This window comes from Diabrotica undecimpunctata, chromosome 6, assembly GCF_040954645.1.
Source record: "Diabrotica undecimpunctata isolate CICGRU chromosome 6, icDiaUnde3, whole genome shotgun sequence".
Taxonomy (NCBI): Eukaryota; Metazoa; Arthropoda; class Insecta; order Coleoptera; family Chrysomelidae; genus Diabrotica; species Diabrotica undecimpunctata.
The window spans coordinates 36,601,910-36,626,371 of NC_092808.1; the positions used below are offsets into that span (position 1 = coordinate 36,601,910).

The 24,462-nt window shown below is 32.9% G+C and overlaps 1 protein-coding gene across 1 annotated transcript in view; it reads right to left on the reverse strand.

Annotated features, from left to right (window-relative positions):
• Positions 1 to 3,774: 3,774 nt before the first annotated feature.
• The window catches only part of side-IV (sidestep IV transmembrane protein), a 747,480-nt gene continuing 726,792 nt past the window's right edge, over positions 3,775 to 24,462 (reverse strand). The window contains exons 11-13 of the mRNA XM_072534629.1: positions 17,466 to 17,807; positions 7,379 to 7,515; positions 3,775 to 3,974 (exon numbers count right to left, since the gene is read on the reverse strand). Coding sequence (XP_072390730.1) covers positions 3,840 to 3,974; positions 7,379 to 7,515; positions 17,466 to 17,807 — 614 coding nt within the window. The 3' untranslated portion in view covers positions 3,775 to 3,839. The remainder of the gene's footprint in view (positions 3,975 to 7,378; positions 7,516 to 17,465; positions 17,808 to 24,462) is intronic.

Genomic DNA, 24,462 nt, shown 5'->3' on the forward strand with positions numbered 1-24,462 from the left:
TATTCTTTATTACTTTTCCATGGAGTCTTGAGAGTGAATTTATGAAACTTAGCCCCCTGTAGTTTGAACAATTCTTTCTATCTTCTTTTTTGTAGATGTTGTTAATATGTGCTTTTGTCCACTCTGGTGGTAAGTCATGTCCTTTATAGAATAAGGTGAAGACATACGCCAGTAAGTCCCGCAATACTTGTAAGCGGTGTTTTAATAATTCGTTCGGTATACTTTGTGGTCCGCATCCTTTTACAATTTTTAGATATTGTATTGCATCTTCGACTTCCTTTACTATTATTTCATCGTCTTCATCGTATTCCACTTCATATGTTGTTGTAATGGTGTTCGTGAATGGTGGTCTTGTTTTAGTCAGAAGTTGTGAGTAATGTTCGATTCAAGATCTTTCTTCTATTAAATCTATTCTTCTCACGTTTTCTGTGTGTTTTTAGATTTTTTACCATTTTCCATGCTTCCCTTGATCTTGCTGACCCCCATAAATGACAGAGCCACTGCCACCAATAATTTTAAATTGGAACTTATTACAAGTGATATCACTTTTGAAAGGTACCTATTGAACTTACCTATTCAATCATATTTTTTGGTTTAAGCTGATTTTGATGAGTAAATTAAATAAATACTAAAATTGTATTCTATAACCCCTGTCGAACTTGTTCAAATGTATCGGGGGAAATTGTCCTACATTCTTCAACAATTCATTTTTTAAAAATGTCCATACTGTCGTGTGCTGTAGCTTAAACTTTAGAATTCAAGTACCCCTACAAAAAAAAAACTAATGGTGTAAGGTCCGGTGACCAAACTGGCCATTTTATCGAACCCCGTCATCCAATCCATCTAGCGCGGCATTCCCCATGCCGCCAGAGTGGACCAATCACAATAAAGATTGTCACGATGGCCGGTCAATTACAACGAGGTTTATTATTTACTATCGTATTGACCCTACGACGGAAGATCGCTACGCTCTTGCAACTAGGAAATGCATGAAAGTAGCGTACGTCTCTATCGGAGGTTACGTTAGTTCTTAATATTGACCAAGCAAGATCTATTTTGGCTGAGTAGCATGTTTGTCTGCGTTTTATTTCTCACCTATACCAACTGCGAGACTTCATCACAAAGAACGGTTCCATATCTTTTATCATTACTGGAGATAAATACAAGATCTCACGACTTTGAAATTATCACCACAAATCAGAAGTGCTATTTCAGATCTTGTCGAACTGTTACAGTGTTCCGATAGATTACCGAAGGTCAGGATTAAATAAAAGCCCGAGTGGAGTTATTCTTCGAATTAGTGAACGAGCTGAACCAGCACTTTGTCGCTAAACCATTTGTTCAAAATAATTTAAGGTCCGAAAGGGACTTTATTATTTCGGAATCCGTGACCAGTCAAGGAGTCGACATTCTGCTGGTATTTCTACGCATTGAGAAGAGTAGTCTCACTTACGCATCGAGGCCTGAGGAACCAACATCTCTGTTAAAGTGGCTTCAGTGCATAAAGTACTAATAAATCTTTTATGTAAGATATATGTAATTAAGTATAAGAAATTTAGAACTGCTAAAGTACTCTACATTGCCAGTAGCACTTTGTTGACAACAGAGCTCTCGGTGGATCTCTCTTCTCTCTTCGTCATATTATTTCTCAATTAATCAGAGAATGGAACAGAAGAACCTTCGTTCATCCTCACGAGCGGTGGTTAGAAATCATCCTGGTACTCCAGGCAATATGGAGGATGATCCAACCGTACGACACCCATCATCCGCAGTCATATTTCCAACCACATACATAAATAGGTCACATCTTACTACATAATAGTGTATAGTAGGACCATCTTGTAGAAACGTTATTTTTAAGTTGCCGAATTCATCTGGATTATGAAGAAATAGTTAACCAGAGTTTTAAGAATTAACGGCTAAAAAAAAGCGTTAAAAAAACAGGCCCAAATATGTGGTTTTTCAAAATACCTGCCCAAAGATTTATTTTTTGTAGAAATTGAGTATGTTTTTCACAAAAGACGTAAGGATTTGCGTCGTCACTCCATACCTCTAATTGTGTGTTTTAACATTTGCATTGGAGGAAAAAGTACTTTCGTCACTAAAACAAATTGTTCTTATGTAATCTGGTTGTTGGTTAATTTGATTGGTGTTCAGTCGGTGTCATCATCTAAACGGAAAGACGAAATTTGTTTTTAGCCTACACTCGGTGTACTGTCCTTTAACTGATTCCACAGATAGACACAACTTGGGTTGTAGAAGAAGTAGGGTTCACTACCATTTCTGCAATTATGTCATTTTTTTGGCATTACCAATTGTTGGTCGTTTGGAATCTTGAACACTACCTGTTTCTTCAAAACATCTAAAGAAACTCCCTCAAATAAGTCCTCGATATAGGATGATCGGGGTACTTCTCCTTAAAAAGACGTTCCGCTGCATGGCAATTTTTTCTACACTTACCAATTATTTAAGACAGCTGTTACTTTGTCCGCAACAGTACGTATGATTCTGCCTTTTTTATATTTAAACGTCTCGTTATGGTTAAACAATAATAAAACTAAATATTCAAGATATAGTCACTTTTGCAAAAACTTAAAGTAAACTGTAGTAGAGTAAAAGTAAAACCAACTACAGAATTGAAAAACTTCAATTTTTTTGACAAATATCCAGAAGTGAACGTTAGAATTGTTAATAATTAAATGCGAAACTATAATTTCAGTATTTATTTAATTTATTCATTAAAATCAGCCTACACCCAAACAAAATTAGTATAATTAAATAGGTGTATTCAATACATTTCAAACGAGATATCACGTGCCATAAGGTCAGATTTAAAATTATTGGTCACATTGGCTCTGTAACGTCATTATTACGTCACTTGTTATGACAAGTTGTGAATCCTACGTTTTTCGTAGTTTTTCGAATCCTAAGTATAACCGTTCAAAACGTAAGAGGGAGAGCTCGCACTTTATAGTTCTTGATAAGAATCTTTCACAGTTTTTAAAACTGAGTCCTGTTGGTTATTTTTTTACCCTGTGTTTTTTTTAATTTTACTATTTGACTCTTTTTAGTTTAAAATTGAAGTATGAAGTGAACTATTTCACTATATCATTTGATCAATTTTTCCGTTATTATAATTCTCTTCGTAACTCTTTTTTGATTGCTTTGTGTACTTCTTGATAAAGTTTCCTTATTTTTTCTTTACTATCTCTATTTATATTGTTTTTTATATTTTTTCCTTATTTCACTATGGTTTTGACTTCACTGCTTTCTCAAAGTTTCTCTTTGTTCTTTATTTTTAAACAATGTTTCTTTTGGCTTTATCAGATAGCTTGTGTAATGCATTCATTGAGAATATTATTTATATCTTCAATAGGAGGTGTTTTTGTATTTGATTTTAATTTGGTTTTAATGTCTTGTTGGTATATTTTGACGTCGCTGGGTTGTGTCCATGTGTGTATTAATTTTTTTCTCAATAATCGATTTGTTTTTTTAATCATATTATATCTGTAAAACATGATAAATAAAAATATGATCCCGACTAAATATAAGAAAAATTTCCTTAACTTTTGCCGCATTTAATATTATTCGTACGACTTTGTAACATTGTATGCTTATAATTTTCTATTTTACTCGCAATGTTTCAAATCAAACTATTTATTTTATTAAAAAAACAAATTGTTTGTATAAACGTAAGTTAAAAATACATTTTAAATTTGCATGGAAAAACAGAATATGTGGTTGAAATAAAACAACTGCAAATAATATCGACAATGAAATTTTTATTTGTGTTTGTTTTAATATTACATTTATATATTACATGATAAAAACAATGACATTTATATGCAACTTTCTTGTATTCGATTCGAGGTTGTAACAACTTCGGGACCCCGATACTTGTGTGTGATGGTATGGGCACCCGGCAGAGGAGGAAGGGTGGCGTTTCTAGTAGGCCTTTGCAGACTTCTGTAAATCTGCAACAAATATTTAACAAATTAATTAGGTGGTGACATAACTTAGGATGAAAGTGTTTTTAAATTAAGTTAAGATTGTTATATTAATTTTTACAATTGTACAACAATTTTTACATTATATATATATATATATATTATACAAAAGTACTTATAACCAGAAGTGTAAAAGATTTTATATCAATTAGCCCTTATTTGTTTATTGTCTTCTGAGGTCGTTGATCCATAGCGTACGGAGTCCCCCCCAGCTTCGCTTGTCTGCCCGTGGTCTCGACTCAACCAATTTTTTTTGTCCATCTGTCGTCTTTCATTCCCGTCCATTTGCCTTGTAATATGTTCGATATTGCCTTCCACCCCGGTTTGTCTACGAACTTCCTCTTTTCTTAGTCCATTTCTCATGCTTATTCCAAGCATTGATCTCTCCATTTTACGCTGTGTCCTCAATTTTTCCGCTGATGTTTTTGTGAAAGTCAAATTCAGTCCTTACGTAAGGACTGGTAGAACGCACTGGTTGAAGGCTTTTGTTTTTATTGATTTGTTTCACACAGGTTTGTTTCACACTACACCATATTTACCTGGAGCTCTAATATAAGGTAAATGCAAAACACATATTCCAATAATTCACCAATATGTCTATATTTATCCACTGGTGAACGTAGGCCTCACGTAAAATTTTCCAACTATTTCTATCTTAAGCTTTTTGCATCCAATTAGTGGTGATGCCATTTAGATCATCCGTCCATCTAGTCGATGGTCATCCTCTGCTTCAATACGCCTCTTGTCTTGGTCGCAATTCCAGACTCTTTCTGGTCTATCTGTCATCGTCAATCTAGGAACATATCCGGATAAATCCTATTTAGTTATGGCTATTATTTTAACTGCATCCGTGACTCCCATTCTTCTTCTTATATCTAGGTCTTAATCTTTATCTCTAATGGTTATACTTAACATTGATTTTTCCATATTGTGTTGTGTAACTCTTATTTTATTTATTGTTTTCTCACCATATGTGAGAACTGGTAAAGGACATTGGTTAAAAACCTTTCTTTATAAACAAACTGAAATATTAAACTTAAAAATGTTGTTCAATCTACCAAAGGCAGCCAATGTGAGACCTATCCTTCTTTGTATTTCAATTGTCTGAATATCTAGACCCAAGCAAGTCTCATGCCCTAGATATTCGTAAACTATTACTTGGTTGATGCTATGACTTTCAACTTATTAATTATATTATCAAATACAGCTATAAACAATTTCAGGGAAATAATATCAACCTGTCTAATTCCAGATTTATATTTATTGTTTTTCATCTTCGAGAGAGCTCTTTTTATTCGTCTGTTGTGATATCTGGATAATCATATAGGGATTTATATAGATAAATAGATATAACCCGAAGCGCCTACGCTAATGAAAATGCATTTCAGGTGGAAAAAAACCTGTTAACAAATGTTTTAACTAAAAATGACTACCATTGTCATATATAAACAAGACCTTCCCCAAGATTAAAAAAAGAAAACAACAAAACACCACAAGCAATCCAGAAAGACACACAAGAAGGGACACAAAGATGACAAAAATACCATATTATGTAAAGTTTATCTTATCACACAAACTAAAGAGGATGGGAAATAAGTACATCATCAAACACCATTCAAAACAGCCAATATACTGAGATCTATTCTGTCCAAAACCAAACGAAACAACACACATGAAAGATAAAAACTGCATCTATAAAATACTTTGTGAATGCAACTACTTCTACGTGGGAGAAACCGCAATATCATCATGTGGCAGGATAAACGAGCATGAAACATACATTAAGAACAGAGACTTCGAGAACTCCCAAAAATACAAACAAGCCTGGGACTATAAACATAGACCACAATGAAAAGATGCATTAATCATCATAAACCATACATGAAAAAGAGAAAAGTCAAAGATCCTAATTAACGAAGACAAATGTGTGTCACAACCAAAATGTACGTTGCACAATTTACGTTACACAATCACAATTAAGATATAGTTAACACAAACATATAACACAAAAAACAGTCAGACTTTGATTTTCCTAGAGTAAAAACACCCTTAGATTTTTTCAGCCATTTACATGCTGCTGCCTACAAGATCGAGGCCAAGTATGTCAATTTTGTAATGACATAACGTTATAATAAACAAGTTTATTTATACAATCGCAGAATTTTTATAATAATCTTTATTGAGATCGATTTCCGGAGTGAGAGCCATAGGGATTGAATAAAGGCCAAATTGTCTCAATTAAAGAGATGACGGCATCCAGTTATCTTCGACATAGAGACCTCTCATAAAGAAAATATCGTCCGCTCCACTTTACAATCAAAATACCGTCGTCAGAAATCTTCGCGTCAACTGCCACACAAACTACGTCATTATTAGCAGTAGTAAAGTGACTTGTAAAAATTGTAGTAGTGTCTGGGGGCTCAGGAGACTGAGATCTCGAGAGCCCTGAAGAAGACATCAGAGAGAATGTCTAGGGGAATATCGAGTCGTAACTTCGTATGCTTTACCGTCCTACTCATCTGTCTATTTTCTGACACGCACTAGAATTGGATCCATATAAGGCCTTTAGACTACTCACATCAAATGAAATGTGCTGACCCATCTGGCTCTCAGCATCTGGATTCTATTCTAAATATACAAAAAACAGTCGGACTATATAGAGTGGATATGTAGAGTTTCTGCTACACAGGTGTTGTAAAATTATACCTGATATGAATAAAAAACGTAAGGAATTGTGCAACTACGTTGCAAATTTATTTAACGATAATAGGCTTTACGTGGTCAAGATAGCTCAGGAGAGAGTGGTTCCGCCTATAGTACCAAATGATTTGCCATAGACTCCTACTACAAAATAAACACGGATTGTCTAGTTCGCCTCTTCTAGGGTGCTGACAAACCAAGAAGTCGTCATCTGCCTAGTAGGCTTACATTCAAAAACACACTATGCACATTGTACAGCCTTATAAGTACTCAATACAAATATATGCGGAGGACTTGCCTACGCTAAAATTTGGGTGTCTCAGCTTAAGAATAAAAATTGGTTCTACGTCTCAAGGAATTTACATATCATGGCCTATACATAACATCAAAAGAATTCCAAATTGCAATATCTCTACCAGATATTACTAAACAAATTGTTGGATCAATATGTATTCTGCTGGATAAAATTGCTTAGGATAGAGAAAATCAGATAAAAGAAGGAAACGATTATGTGTAATATATTGACGATCATAACTAATGGTGAAATCCGCAAAATACATAAATACATACATAGCCTACGACCTACGAATAGATTCAACACAAAAATTTTTCAATAATAGTATAAACACATCATCTAGTTTATATATTGCATTTAAATATCTATTACTTACAGTCTGATTAGAAGGAATATGTGGGGATTCTTTGGCAACATGTCGGAAGTCATACTCAACTCCTTCTTCATCGAGATCATCGTCTCTTGTTCCAGGCGGTTCATACACTTTCATGAAGCTGTAGGTTGGACGCCTCTCTGCAAAGAAAAACAAATATATAAATATTATTTATAATAGCTAAATGATTGTAACTTGTTGGTTGTTAGTAGATAAAATTGGAAGACTGATTAAAGCCACCAAATTACCATATCATGATCAAATACCAGCAGTAATAATAAAACTGATCGACGAGGGATATATAAAAGTACTAGCGGATTTATATCTCTATAACCATAGATACAATACAGAAACAATTTCTAACCATGGGTTGAAGTCTGCTTTAGAATAATGAGAAATGACAAAGAAGTCGCAAACACTATCAAAATTAACAGTTTCAATATTTGGGCCATGTTATGACAGGTGAGCACTACGAACTGCTGCATGTGATCATGGAGGGGAAATTCAAAGACGAAGAAGCCGAGGTAGAAGACGCGTTGTCTGCTAAACAATCTGAGAACATGGTTCAACTAGTAGTGGGCCGCGTTTTCACTACCGGTGAATTATTCACCGTGATTTAGAAATCATTATTAACTATCGTTACTTGCTTTGATAACCGTTACCAGTGACCAGATATATCAAATATAAATTTCACGGTCGCCGTCTCACAAAAGGTGTTTATAGAACAAAGCTAAGGACACTTTTTAATACGCGTCGTGTTAACACGCATTACCATGTGTCATATAAAAATCTATATGTTATTTTAAATGGATCTATACATATTATTGTGATGTGACGTCAGAGAGCAACAACACGCTTTAATACATCATAATGCGTGTTTTTAATATCTAACGTGGTCAGATTTTTGTCAGAGTGTTACAGAATGTTAAAACATCAAGACGAGGTTATATTCACTAGGCCGCGAGTTTGTTTACATATTTATTCTATTTATACCTTTAAATGTGGAGGAACAAGTAACAGAAGAATACGAAAATATAATTTTTTGTACAATGTACAAAATAAAAATGAACCCAGTACTCTCTGAAATACTAGGTTCATGTCGCAGCACAAAAAATGCCGCAGTAACAGCTACCGTTTCCTCTTTTCCATCTAACCAGTCCATCTCTTTTGGTTTGTAGTCCATTATATTATAAGACTATTTTACTAGTTTAAAAACATCAAAATGTCAGCATTATACACGTTTTACAACACAGATGTGTCCAGCATATCTGCTATGTCGCATTCTGACGTGCCGTGTTAACACGACACTTGTTAAAAATGTGTTCTTAGCTTAAATATCATGATATTCTCATCGAACGTGATTTGAGGAATGGTCACTAACATTTGTGGATTTACCAAGGGTAAATTAAAGGACACCACATATTTATAGACTATAAAGCAGCCTACCACTCTGTAAATAGAAGAGAAATGTTCATAGCAATTAAAGAGCAAGGAGTACCAAGTCAGTTGGTAAATTTAACTAAATTAACTCTTCAAAAAGTTGAATGTAGAATATGAATCCATAGGAAACTGTTACAAAATAAACAATATGCATAACTTACTTATACATATGTTCAATTTACCATGATAATAATATTAATAAAAAAAAATAATAATATTAATAAATATTAAAATATTTACAAAAAGAACATTTTTATTCTCGAGAGAGAAAGAGAAAGAAAATATATCTTCTGTCTCTCTCTTACCTATATCTTACATATGTAATGATTTTGCTGATTCACTCCCATACACATTTCTAACGTCGAACGCGCGTATAGAAGTATAACTTTAAAAACGAAATAAGTCCCACCCAAACAACTCTTTTCTGAACCTTAAAACTTAAATTCCTAAATTTTTTTGGTAACTACACTAAGCCTCAGTTTTATTAATAGCCTCTTGGCGCCATTTTGTAAGATACTTTTAAATAAGACCATGGAGAAATTAATATATTATTTGAAAGCACTTGTATAAATCATTAGGTCCCTGGATTTTTTGATTCTTTGTGGCACCGTTTCAAAATACCCACTAAATTGTGAAAATCTTATTAAATTAACTCACAGTGAAAGAATAACTCTTTCTTCCCAGATGAATAACGTCACTAGTATCATATATATGCCAAAAATCACAATTTAAAAATAAAATCGACTTTTTTTGACATTTGTCATACATATAAACATATACATAAAAGAAATTTAAAATAGCAATCATTATATTTGTCCCTTTCATCTCTACGCCCATGACTACTATATTTTAAATATGCAATGATAATATTCATGATATAAATAAAATAGTTTGGAAAATTAAATAATGTATAAAATAAGCGAAACAATATTAAAAAATATATTATGATTTCTTCATTCTTTGATTTTTAAAACCAAAGTGACAAAAATCAGAACATAATAATTAAAAAAATATATTCCCACATTGGAATCGAACTCGCGACTTCTAGTTCTAAATACCGCGCCTCAACTCATTCGACCAGAAACCTTAAGTAAGAAGGTGGCTAATCAATGTCATTATTTGTCAAGAACATTATGTCAGTTTTTGGTTGTATTTTGTGTTTATTTATTTATTGTATTCCAAAAATCAAAAAGGTTATTACGAATCATAGAAGTTCCAGGAAGAATATTTATTTGCAAAAGACTTTGGCCAAATGTATATATCAACCGAATTAATATAAAACAATAATATTATTAATAAATATTATATATTTTACAAAAGAAACATTTTTATAAAGGAACATATGTAATGGTTTTGCCAATTCACTCCCGTACAAATTTCCAACGTCGAACTCGCGTATAGAAGTATAACTTCAAAAATGTAGCTGAGATAATTTTAAACAAAAACGTTTATTAGCACTTTTTGTGTAGAATAAACCGTTCTCTAAGAAACAACGCTTGAAGCGACCGTCGATTTTGAATGTCAGTTATGCGCGTGAAATCAAAGTTAAATAAATTTGTATCAGCTCGACAGTAAAAATTCGATATCTTTTGATCCATGTGACTTATCGACAAAAATTAAGATGCGTTTTAAAACTAAGGAGTGCAGCTTTCGTATGCAGTTTTTGTGTTTTGCCGCTAATAAACTCAGTTTTTATAAAGGTGTTATATAAATAAACGTGGTGCGATTTTTGCCATTTTTTACGATTCTCGTGGGATCAATAAAATTGATCACTTTCATTGACCAGTCGTAGTAAAATTTTTATTTTAGAGATATCTTTGAAATGTATGACGTGAAATTTCGGTTTTGAGCTGTGAAAACAAAGATGAAGCATTTGAAATATGAATAAAAAACGCTGAATTTAATACTTTACATTTTAAACGATCGTACGTCACGGGAAATGCCTTCAAGAATTTGGATTTGGGTGTAGTTTATAGGAAAAGTTTGGTTCTTTTATAAAACGGACCAGTTTAATTGAAAAAAAAGGTTATAAACGTTTTAGACTATTTATTATATGAAATTTCGGTCAGATAGCCAAGCGGGTTGGGCGGCCAGTTCTCTTTCGCTTCACTGCGAGTGGTTCAGTGGTTCGATCCCCAGCTCGGTGTACAGAAAACAAAAAGGCTAACGCAGCAGTTTAAAATTCTAAATGAATCTGCGGCTTAGACTAGAATATGGTGGTGTCTGATCGGCCTATGGTGGAGCAGTACGGCAAGAGATAAGGGCTTGCGGCTCAGTGATACTCCTCCATAGATCCCTACCGGAAGGCGAGGCGCCTAAATACCGGTGTATATATATATATATATATATATATATATATATATATATTTTATATGAAATTTTATATCCAAAACTTTATAGTGGCCAGCCAATAACAGAGATATATTATATTGATCTCATGAGAATCATAAAAGAATTGCAAAAATCGCGCCACGTTTATTTATTTATCAGCTTTATAAAAACTTTTATAGTCATCTTGGTAAGGCAAGGGGGTCACCAACTAATTTTTTTTGTTAAAAGAATCCCGATCTAAGAAAGTCTGGGAAACTTTAAATTAGAAAATCAAACTTACTTGTGATAAGTATACAGTCAGTAAATTAAAAAATAAAAGTCAATATACAAAAGTTTTTAAAAAGCACACTCAATTTTAAAAAAGCCTAAATATATATACATATACTGTCTCGTCTCTCTGTACCTGCTTGTTATTATGTAGTTACAAGTCGGGTCGTATTTCCGTTAAGTGTTTATAGATCAACTTGTCCTCCAAACGTAATCTAATAGTAATGTCGTAGCAAGAACATCTGAGGACCGTGAAGTATGTTGTAATGTTTAAAGGCATAGCTAGTCGAATGTTTCCTTTGTCTACGTCCGCGTACCTCTTCAGCATAATGAAGTAAGACGACATACTCGAACATGTAATTTGTTATTCGCTTGATTTTGAAATTTTGATTTTTCTTATTTACATATACCTATTGATACATTTTGCATGAGCATTGTTTCACCTGAAGTTTATGTAATATACCAGTTGGTAAAATTTTAAAAAAGTTTTTGTTTTAATTCTTTTCATATCTTTATAATAATATTCTTTGAATGCAAAAAAAAACGATGTCATTTATCGATTTTAAACAGGCATTCGACTCCTTAAACCGAAGGATACTATATGAGGTCATAACAACATTCGAAATATCAGAAAAGCTAATAAGACTAGTGAAAATAACGCTTAGGAACACCAGAAATAGGGTAACAATCGGAGAAAGTTTTACAAGGCAGTTCACGGTGAGTAGAGATTTAGAACAAGAATTAATTTAAAAACGCTATAAATTTATTCAACCTGGTATTAGACGGACGCAATTACAAAATACTTTGCCAGTCAGCTTTGAGGTGTGGTGTTATCTAAGTATGTGGAAAATATCACTGGCACAACACGTAACGAACACAAAAACATTAAGAAAGATGAAAAAAAAAGAAAGATGAAAAAATCCACTATAAACAAAAAAAAAAAATTAGCTACTTTGGTCACATACTAAGAAACGAAAAATATCAGTTGATGCGATTGGTTATACAAGGGAAAGGAAGGAAAAAGAGAACGAGGAGACGACGTACGTCCTCGTTAAAAAATTTTAACAGTGGAATGGAAAAACAACAATATAACTCTTCAGAGTTGTTGCAGATAGAGTAAAATGAAAAGCTAAAAGAAAAAAAGTAGAGATTTGGGAAAAAAAGTTGCTCAATAAAATACTCGGAGGAATACAGACGGCAAAGAATACTGGAGAAGACGAACAAATAAAGAAGTAATATGAATGAAAGGAAAACCAATAATTACGGCAAAAATACGAGACCAAAGAGTTAGATGGTTTGGTCACATTATGCGAATGTCAGAGAACTAAAATGTTAAAACAATACTGAATCAAGGAAAAATTGAGAAAAAAGAAGAAGACGGCTGAAGAAGAAATGGTTGGAAGCAGTAAAGCAAGACTTGTCAGAAATAGACGTGAGAGATGGAGGAAAAAAACAGGAAACTAAAAAAATTTAAGGAAAATAACTAGTCAAATCATAAATTTTTAGAAGCGAGGGACCTACAAGACCTGTAACGCTGCTTTATGTATACAGAGCGGACCAAAAGTCTGAAAATGCCATATAAATATAAAATTCATATTTTTTGACAAATTGCGGATATGACTGAAAAAATTTAATAACAATAATTGATAATTGTATTTTAGTTTTTAAAACATACAGAACTTTTTATAAAGAATAACTTTTTTTATAAAACTAAGAAAAACAAAGTTCTTAAGAAAGTCCTTAAGAAAAAAGCAGCAAAATTCCATGTGTGTGGTGAGAAGAAGGTGATTTAAGGATAAGATGCAGTTTGGCAATCTTTTCAATGCCAACTAATCGGTGTTTGGTATAAGCTGTTACTTTGTGCGAAGGGATATAATAACGGAGTCAGTGTTGTTCCCCATAGGCAAGTACTAAGCAAAGCGACATGGTTTTAAGCGGAAAATAAGTAGCTGAGTTTTGAGGATCACCCATTGTTATCATCCAGGTTAACTTTTAGTCTAGTTTTGGTATTTGGAATAATTTCTTACAGGACTTGTCTCCGGGTATCCTAGTTGAAGTTTGTGGGACAATGTTTTCTTGAAACTGAAAAACGGTAAGCGAAGCTATTATGGCGGTTTACCAGGAAAACTGTGCAGAAAAACAAGGAAAAGTACGGGCAGTAATACAGTCTCGTGGAGCAACGGCTTAAAGAGTATGAGGTCGGAAGTCTGAACCCTATTTAACATAGCCAAAAGTAACCAAGACTGGGATATCTACAGGTATTAGCTAACGCTATATAATAAAGAAATTTGGAAAGTTAAAAGGAATTCCCTGAAGAGAAATTTGAGAGGAGATTACAGATATCCCGGCATGTTCTCGAATCCATAAAGTCCTGGCAAAGAATGGTGCGACAACTAAAGAAGTATGTTTCCTAAAGAAAGCTAATGGCAAATTTATGGACACCAAAGAGGAAAGTCTTAGAGAACTGATAATCATGCACTTCCCGGGCTCAACAATTATGGATGATACAAATAGGCAAACCAACATATCACAAGACCAAACAGAATTAGATGGGCTATAAATAAATTTCGGCCACATAAGTCTCCAGGGCCAGATGGCATATATCCAATACTGTTGCATATGGGATTAGAGGTATTGATACCACACATATGCAAGTTCATCAAAGCTAGTTAACATGATAGATCACATGATAGATAACATGACAGATAAGCCTATGTTCTTTTCTATTAAAAACGCTGAAAGGCTTCTTGATAGGTAGATCAGAGACGAAGTACTCAAAGACTGCGTTGAATAATTTAAATGGGCCTATGTCAAAGTCAATGGAAGACAAAGAGATAGCAATGGCCGCTTTTTTAGATATAGAAGGGGCATTTATTAATTTTACTACCAGCTCTTTGATAGGAGCTATGAGTAGACGAGGCGCACCTGCGGTAATATGTAGATGGATAAGGGCATTCCTGGAGAATAGGACAGTTATATCTACTCTGGATAAAGCAACCATCAAATCAAAAGTAGGTAGAGGCTATTTACAAGGAAGAGTTCTGTCCCCTTTACTTTGAGCAACCTTGGTAAACGATCTCCTCAGAAATCTGTCCACAGAAGGCTTTTACTGTCTAAGATATGTTGACGATATAGCAATCGTTGTCAGGGGCAGGTTTGCCCAGGTGGTGTCTGAGAGAATGCAAGCAGTCCTTAATATAGTTGACGACTGGTGTAAACAAGAGAGACTGATAGTCAATACTCAGGAAACACAAATCGTCAACTTCACCAAAAAAAAACAAACAGCACTACAAGGCCTAAAACCACCGGTGCTGGGAGGAGCAAAGATTTCTCTTGCCAAAGAAATAAAATACCTTAGGGTGTATTTTGATTATAAGCTTACATGGAATAATCATATTCTGAAAACCACACAGAAAGCTACTATGTCCCTGGGCAGATATAGAAGTATGTGCGGTAAGAATTGGGAACTTAACCCCAAAATGACTCTATTGTCATACACGAGAGTTATTAGACCAATAATAACCTATGGCTCGGTGACGTAGTGGACAAAAACGCAGAAAGTGGAAGCAATAAGGCTGCTAGGTAATACACAAAGGCTAGCATGCCTGTGTATTACGGGAGCCATAAAAGCAACTCCCACAGCAGCATTGGAATTCCTGCTGAATCTACCACTACTTCATATCTTTATACAGAGCGAAGCCAGATCAGCGATGTACAGATTAATTAATAGTCACATATAAGCCAGATGCATGGTGCTGACAACAGAAAGCTAATCGAGGAGCTAAGAGCCAGTATTGTAATGAGGCAACCTATCGATGCAACAGCTACGAGATATAGCTTTAACAATAAGTTCACAATTAAGATACCAGGAAGACTGGAATGAAGGTATACCCATACAAGCTGCTGCTACCTGATACACAGATGGCTTAAAACACACGGAGGGTGTGGTAGCTGGCATAGTAGGGACAAATCAAGGGGTACATCAAGTGGGTGGCTCACAAATCTCTGGAATGATGGAGGAATTCACCAGGACAAGGACAGGCAAAACAGTTCATTACAGAACATTCGCCAAAATTTACGGCAGACCTAATAAACAAAGACAGTCTTCTAACAGGGCACTGTAAGCTGAATAGGCACTTGAAGCTAATGGGATTATCAGATGATGACTTGTGCAGATTCTGTCACCTCGAAAAAGAAGCAGCAGAGCACATTCTATGTCAGCATGAGACTCTGGCAAAGGTGCGGTTCTTTGCACTAGGAGAAGAAAATCCACCGGCAAATAGGTATATGGAAGGTATAGTCTCGAGCTACTAGACTATAACTAACCATTAAGGGGGGTGGTTTTGTTAAATTTTCCTAAATAATCATTTATCATTAATTCACTAAGATTTGCTCTCATAACAATTTAAAAGTTTATAACTTATAAGTTTTTATGTATCAGCTAATTGTTATATTTTAGTTTAATTTAAATAAAATTGACCTTTGATAATTAATTAATAATTAAGAAAAGTTTGGTAATTTCATTTCGACAACTCATCTAAATATGACTATATCTTAACCATCCACGATAGAAACAATATGTTATCTTCCACTCACTCTACAAAGTTTTTGGGTGTATTCATTGATTGTAATCTCAAATGGTCAGAGCAAGTGAATTCAGTGAACATGAAATTGAATAAAGCTTTTTATGCTATATCTAGAATTGAAAACACACTACCCATCTCGGCATTAATGAACGTTTATTATAGCCTTGCTTACAGCCACATGTGCTACAATGTATTTTTGTGGGGGAACTCAGTAGATAGTAACAAAGTGTTCATTAACCAAAAAAAAATTATCCGTAAAATTTTTAATTTGGATTATCAACAGTCTTGTAAACCAGTTTTTATTAAACATCAAATTTTAACTTTCTACTGCATATATATCTATAAATGTTTACTTTATGTCAAAGAGGAAATCAATTCATTTCCAGTAAATTCAGACAATCACTACTACAATACAAGAAGTGCTGAATCTTTACGAGTTCCTAAACACAGAACATCCAAATTTCAAAATTGCTTCAGATATATGGGACTGACCTTATACAATCATTTGCCAAAAACTGTGAAAGAAATACCACTGATCTCTAAATTAAAAAAAAATGTTAAAGATTTACTCTTAAGAAAAGCATATTATTCTATAAATGAATATCTTGAGGACAAACTGCAATAGCTTCATATTTTACTTGTAAAAATGTTATTTTATATATTTTATGTTTTGTCAATTTTTTTTTACACTGTGAATATTGTATTATACACATTAATGTTTTTTATACCAAATTCTGTAGTGACGTATTCTATACATTTATTTTGAATGTCTTAAAGGATCAATAAAGATGACTATGACTATGACTATGACAGTTCGCACATCTTTTTCTGTCATTTGGTACATAACAATAGTTATAAGGTTTTATTTTTGATAGAAGGTTCAATGTAATGGTTTTTGATAGATTTAGATTTTTTTTGTAATAGCTGTTTATATAAAATAAAAATAAACATGTAATTTTTTCTCTTCAAACTAGGAGTATAGAAAAATATATTTTTGTAAATATTCATCCTTAAACATTTTTAGGAAAGAAAAACTCTAAACCTTTCTTTTAAGCAGCAAGAGGATTTTTTTTAAAAGGCGTTCTAATTTTAAATAGTTTAGTAATCTTCTTGTATAGTGTTTGCCCAGGACATCTCTGTAAGACTTTCTTGATTTCTTGTTCGTAGTTAGTTCCCCAATCCTCCCTCCTTTAAAAAAAGAGTCCTTAACCACCACCTTGCTCTTAAACCAAAACGCGAGTAGTACGCAAATGTTTAATTTTTTGCTTACCCCATCTCCAAACTCAGTACTTGTTCAGTACCCTTTTTTTAGTTCCCCTATAACCAAATAATATTGTTACAACCTGGTCCGAAATATTAATTTTTAATTGTTTTAATAGTTTTTTATTTCTATTTTTTGATTGATTGTATCATTCCTGATTCCTGCAGAACCACATTTGTATTTTCAACTTAAATTATAAACTTACCGTATTGGTTCCTAATAATATCAGGATCAGCTCCTTCAAGGGCTCCTCTTTGCTGAACCGCCTCTATAACGAGGGGTTGGTCTGTATGAGGTGTGAGCGGGGTTCTAACTCCGGTTATGGAACCGTCGACTATTAGATCGTCGGCTGCTATAATGGCCTCCATGGGCATATGTTTGGAACCGTTGTCTGTGGGACGGTGGCACGATCTGCTGCTATGGAGGTGGTGCGTCAAGTGCCGACGACAGAGAGCGACTAATACTAGACATACTCCTGTGGCGAGAAATGCAGCCGTACCAAGGAGTCCAATAAGAAGAGGACTGACTGGCATGGATGCGGTGGAACCTGGAAGAAAAAAATATATATTGAAATTGATATAAAAGTTATTTCCCATAACTGATTATGTCATTAAATGCAAAATGGATAATTTTTCTTGATAATGTACAAAATGTTTTGATACCCTAAACACTTAGTGTATCAAAAAGATTGAGCTCTAGAATAAAAATAATACATTTGTGAAGTGTCGTCTTCATATAAATTAACTAAAATTTTTGAAATCAAATGCATAAAATTTTACTTACAACCTATTTGTTAAATTATTAAATATATTTTGTAGAGTAGGTATGTAAATTGATAATTTTAGAATGTGTTAGTGACAAATACAAAGCGAATAATTATGGTAAAGTACAAGCAACAAATTATTCTTTTAACAAAAAAGTTATTTTTAACATTTTTATAATACTACAAAAATTGTAGAACATTATCTATTAAAGTTTAAACACAATAATGCTTCATTACACACACAAGTAAATAATTCTGCTCTTCAAATCTGTAAGAAACAAAGCTTTTTGCACAATTCTCTGAGTTTTCCCATGTCGTATATTGGTGATCAATAAATAACACTTTCTATAAAAGGCCATACACAAACATTATATTTGTTATATTACTACTTAATTAAATATCTATTTAGAGTTCGGATTTAGGCACTCCTGATTTTTATTTGCCATCAACAGTATCACAGATATCGAAGATAACTCTAGTTGTCTTTGGTTAAACCATCGTTTTATAATTTTAACTTTGCAATTCATACTGTTTTTCGACTAACTGTTTACTTTTACATGTATAGAGAAGTAATATTCGTTATTAATTGCTATGTTCAATACCGATTTTTTATTGAATTTTTACAACAATGTTTGTTCAAAAAAAGACCAATTCTCAATGTGACGTCATTGAGTATAGTGACTATGCTACTACCGACACGTGAAAATAAACGATTTCATGAACCTCTAAAATTATTTATTTTATTATTTATTTACGGGCAAACCCAATTCTATAAAAAGAGAAACTAAATTTTTTTACAATAAAGCAGATATACAAATTACAATAACAGTAAAAGCGTAATATTAAATTAATTTAAATTAAAATAACAAATAAGAAATAACGTTTTAAAATTGTAAAATATGATTATTTAAATGTTAATACAGTTTAATAAAAACCAAAGTAAAAATAAAAATAAAAATAACTGCTTTACCGGTTTCCTGGGACCGGTCTTCGTTATTATTAAAGTGCGGTATGTGAAAATTGCCAACTTTTGAAAATTGCGAAAGGCTTATCTTCCTTAATATTCGTTTGTTTTAAATGCTAAAAACAGCGTTATACTTGTCTTGAGTTTCAAAACATTTCTAAAAGAAAAAAAATGTACCGGACTTCAAGGACCGGTAACTCACAGACATAACAATTGTCTCAATGTTACTCGTTACTTTGTGACATAAGCATGCTTGCGCAGTGAATCGACGTTTAAATTAAGAATTGCTATCATAAATTAAGAGAAACACATTCAAGCAAACAGGCAAATAATATGGTGACAAAAGTAACAAGTTATTGCAGTGAATGTCTTGGACAACCAGGGATGTGTTTATCTTTTTCTTTAACTGTTTTCTGAACCTTTAATGTTTTTTGTTTAATAACTAAGAACATATTTAGTTAACACATTTTTTGTTTTCAAATATCATTTATAGTAATAAAATATTAAGAAGTCTTCTGACATTTGATCTTTTACTCTACCTCTGTAAAAAATAGAAGGCTGCCTTGACACTTTAAATCATTCTTAATAGACAACCTGATCAAAAAACGGATGACAATCTAAGTTTTTAAATGTTTTTTAATTTTATTAATTGATCTTAAAACTCGTATAATTTTTATTATAGAACTGTAAAAATATAAAAACTAATTACGTTATTACTGGTCCCCGACGGTGCGTAAAGCATCGTATTCGCGCCAAGCTATCGGTCCCGGCGGACCGGTAATGCACAGTTCCGTGGTTTACATATTTTGGGAATGCAGTCAACCTGTTAAATATTAAGCCTACGTAAGATGTAAATCATAAAGGGGGTTAGCTGGTGTCAAAACTCTAGATATGATGGAAAAAAGTGCATAATAGAATCAATGAAACGGTACACTTGTGGATCATATATTGCGCATGTTGTTCTCTCGCTGCTTTTTGAGGCAACGGTCTAAATTTGGTATGAATTTGGTACTAGTTCTTTTGTATCTTGGAAGCAAATTCATCTACACTCATGGATAAAAATATCGAATATTTTGGAATTTTCTAATTTTTATTTTTTTAAAATAAATTCTGGCGAATCAAGTCGTTTATTGTGAAATGGAGTTTATTTTAACAATATTTAATGAACAATTTTAAGTTGTTATGCAAGGAAAATTGCGAAAAAAAAAAATACTTAATATTGGGTAAATAAAGTTATTTTACTTTAAACTTAAATGCTAATTTAAATTGCTTAAACAAGTCTTTTTAACTAAAAGAAGAGCATGATCAGTAACGAGTATTCTCACCTCTAGCTCTTATTACCGCTTACATCCTTCTCGGTATGCTTGCAAGTAAATTTTGGACATATCCTTGCAAAATTGCATTTCATTTATCCTGTACATCAAGCCGAAACTGCTCTATCGTATTTGAAATGGGATTTATTTGTCGTATGTGACATTTTAGGTGATTCCACATGTACTCTATTGGATTTAAATCATTTCTAAACGGTGGCCAATCCAATGTTCGAATTTGAACCTCATCAAGATAATTACTCACTAGGGCAACGGCATGTGGTCGAGCATTATCGTGCATTAACAAGAATTTTTCATATCCAATGTTACCTCCAAAACTAATGGCCTGGGCAAGATTGCAGCTGGCGAATCGTTCTCCAACTCTTAGTAGACGTGGTTTTGACCATCTAGCTTCCATAATAGGATTCTTGTCTCATCAGTAAAAAGAACATTTTTCCAGTTGTCGATATTCCACTGAATATGTGTTCTTGCAAATTCTAAATGTCGAGCTTTATGATTTTCGAGAAGACGTGGAACTTTGGCGGGGCGTCTGGGCTTTAAGTTTGCTTCTTTTTATCTTCGTCTAACTGTTTCTGAACTTACATTAACTTGTCTAACATTTAATAGCTTTTTTTCTTAGGTGCATCGATGTCAATGAACGATTTAGTGTAGAAATAAGAACCAAAAAACGGTCATAACTGCGGCTGTGCAACTTGAGCATCCTTGAGCAAGTCTTCGTACGAAATATCCTGTTTCGCGGTACCTTTTTAAAGTATTTGAAACTAGATTGACTTCTCCTGAGACGTCGTGCGATATCTTTTTGTGCATATCCTTTCTCGTACAAAATTACCATCTGTGCTACTTGGGCTTCATCGCAATATCGAATTGGTGGCAGACTTGTCTTAAACTTAATTAAATCAAAACAATATTTAATTAAACTTAATAAATTAAACTAAAAATAACCGAATTAGTATGATTTTTCTTTACGTGAAGAAGGTTTTTTATGATAAAATGTACGAATGACACTAAACGCTGACGCATATGAATGTCATCATTAATCTAAAATTGTTTTGAAATAAAGTGACTACAAAAAAAAATTGAAAAGTTCCAAAATATTCGATATTTTTGTCTATGAGTGTATATTTTTATCATTACTTTAAAATCATACGTATAGTTAAATTTACTTATGTAGTGTGAATACTTTCTTTATACTTAGCCAATTGCAAATATAATTCTGCAATACAAGGTGATTTCTATTTGCCAGTATTTATTCGTTAAATCCAATCTCACTAATAGGTTTGTGTTTTAAACTGCATTTGATTCTTTATTAATTAATTAATTTTCTTTTTATTGCCATAGGCATTTCAGAAGACTAATAATTATATTATTTATTAATGTAGACTTTAGAGCACCTGTATACAGTCTTGGACATTTGTTCACAACGACTTCAATTTTTTGTAGATAACAATGGGCTGCGTCCCATTGGTCCATAATTTATTATTCTCTTATATGTTATAAACTTTATATATTAAAAGAGAGAGATTGGGATCTGCTCCTCATGAAAGTAGAATGTGAAATTGCTCGTAGGGCATTTACTCCTGTTTCTGTTTTCATAATGATATTTTCTATATGTTATTTTCACAAAAGGTTTTGATCTAAAATGACACCCTTATTGATTTTTGCACCGGAAAATTTATACTATTTAATTTAATTTCTACTGGGACATTTTTCTTTGTCTGTATACAGGCTTGAGTTTTGTCTTTAAATAATGTCCATTTTCAAATGCCCAGTTGCTATGTAGTTATCATTTATATTTATTGATTCCTTAATTATTTTTAGTTTGATGCTTATAAATTATCACTTCATCAGCAAATTCTAAACTTTTGTCAAAAAAGTCATGCGTTTATTTTAAGGTACAATACTGGACTTAATATGCCTTCTTCTAATCTATTTTCAGCAATATGAGGTCCTAACAGCTAATTATTGATGTTTAGGAATATTTTTCTGTTGGCTAAAGGTTAGTTGATTTAGGAAGATTGAAAATCAGAAAGTTTTTAGATCTCTTTTCCCCCTCATAAATCTCGTTTACAACATTATACATAAAGAAGAAATTCACACTTTTTTCAGGTTTAAGTCTTAACATTTCCTGTTTCTCAATATTAATTTTATTTTGAAGACTTTTATTTAAGTTTGGGTACACTTTTAAAAGCTAAACGTCAATTGTTGCGGAAATAGACTACAGTTCTTTTTTAACAGCACGTAGTTCAGAGGTACATTTATAAACTAAGAGAACCAAATACATACCAAAAAATACGAAATAAAATAAAGCTGAGTATCCAAGAAATAAAACAACAAAATAAAGAACACTACAGATATTGAAACGAAATGGAAGAATATAAAGAACACAATAGAGACTGTGGGACGGAAAACTTTAACATTTACAAAAGCTGTCAAACAAGAATGGATGACACAAGAAATTCTCGAAAAGATGGAAAAAAGAAGAATACATAAAAACAAAAATAAAATTAAATATCAAGAAATTAATAAACAAATAAAACAAGCTAAGGAAATATGGATGTCCATTAAATGCCATGAAATTGAGGAATGTGAGGCAAGGTATGACACTTTCAACACCCATAAGAAGGTTAAAGAAATGGTTTCAGGAAATCGTAACAAACCAATCGGGATATTAACAAATGAACATGGTACCACTATAACTAAAACGCAAGACAAATTACGTAGATGGAAAGAATACATTGAACACCTTTTTATGACCAAAAGGTATAACAATTAAACGTTGACGAAGAAATCACGGGATCAGAAATAATGAAAGAGGAAGTTATTTATGCCATAAAACACACAAAAGGTAGAAAAGCTCCAGGACCCGATATATACCAATTAAACTATTGAAGATAATTGATGAAGATAATATTCATGTCTTGGTAGACCTTTTTAAATCCATATACAAGACGGGACACATACCCAAAGAATGGCTTCTCTCAACTTTTGTAACGATTCCAAAAATCACAAATGCTAAAGATTGCAATGACTATCAGACAATTGCATTAATGAGCCACACATTAAAAGCCTTCCTTAAAATTATACATAACAGAATCCACATGAAATTAGAACAAGAAATAAGTGATTCACAGATGGGTTTTAGAAAGGGTCTAGGAACTAGAGAAGCATTATTTGGAGTCAATGTTCTGACACAACGATGTCTGGATATAAATCAGGACATATGTGCTTGCTTTATAGATTTTAAAAAAGCTTTTGACAGAGTTCAACATAAAAAGCTTTTAAGAATTCTTAAGACCAAAAACATAGATAGTAGAGATCTACAAATTATATCGAATCTGTATCAAAATCAGAAAGCAAGAATAAGAGTCGAAGGAGAACTGACAGAGGAAGTAAGTAGACTTAGAGGAGTTCGACAAGGGTGCATACTTTCACCACTCTTTTTCAACGTCTACAGTTAAGTGATATTTCAAGAAGCTTTATTGGATATTGTGGAAGGTATTTTGGTCAACGGAAATAGCATTAATAATATTAGATACGCGGACGATACGTTTATATTTGCAAGTGACATGGAAGATCTACAGTACATAATACAACATGTATACATAGTATGTGAAAGGTACGGACTGCATGAATCTCGGAATGAATCTCAAGAAAACAAAATCAATGATATTCTCAAAAAAACCACTTAATGTAGATAACCTGATCATCAATAATACAACGATCGAAAGAATAACAATATATAAATATTTAGGAACGTGGCTAACCAAAGATGGAAATCAAACAAAAGAAATCAGATCAAGAATAGAAATGGCAAGAAACACGTTCATAAAATTGAAGAACTTACTTTGCAACCGTAACCTTAATCTAGAGATCCGCACAAGAATGCTACGTTGTTACATTTTTTCTACTTTACTATGCGGCATGGAAGCGTGGACAATAAACAGTCTAACATCAAAAAATTAAACTCCTTTGAGATGTGGTGCTACAGGAGAATCCACAGAATATCGTGGACTGAAAAAGTAACTAATATAGAGGTGTTACAAAGAATAAGGAAAGCATGTGAAGTCATAAAAACTGTTAAAATTAGAAAGGTTGAATATCTGCGTAATATAATGAGGGGCGAGAAGTACGTATTACTTAGGTT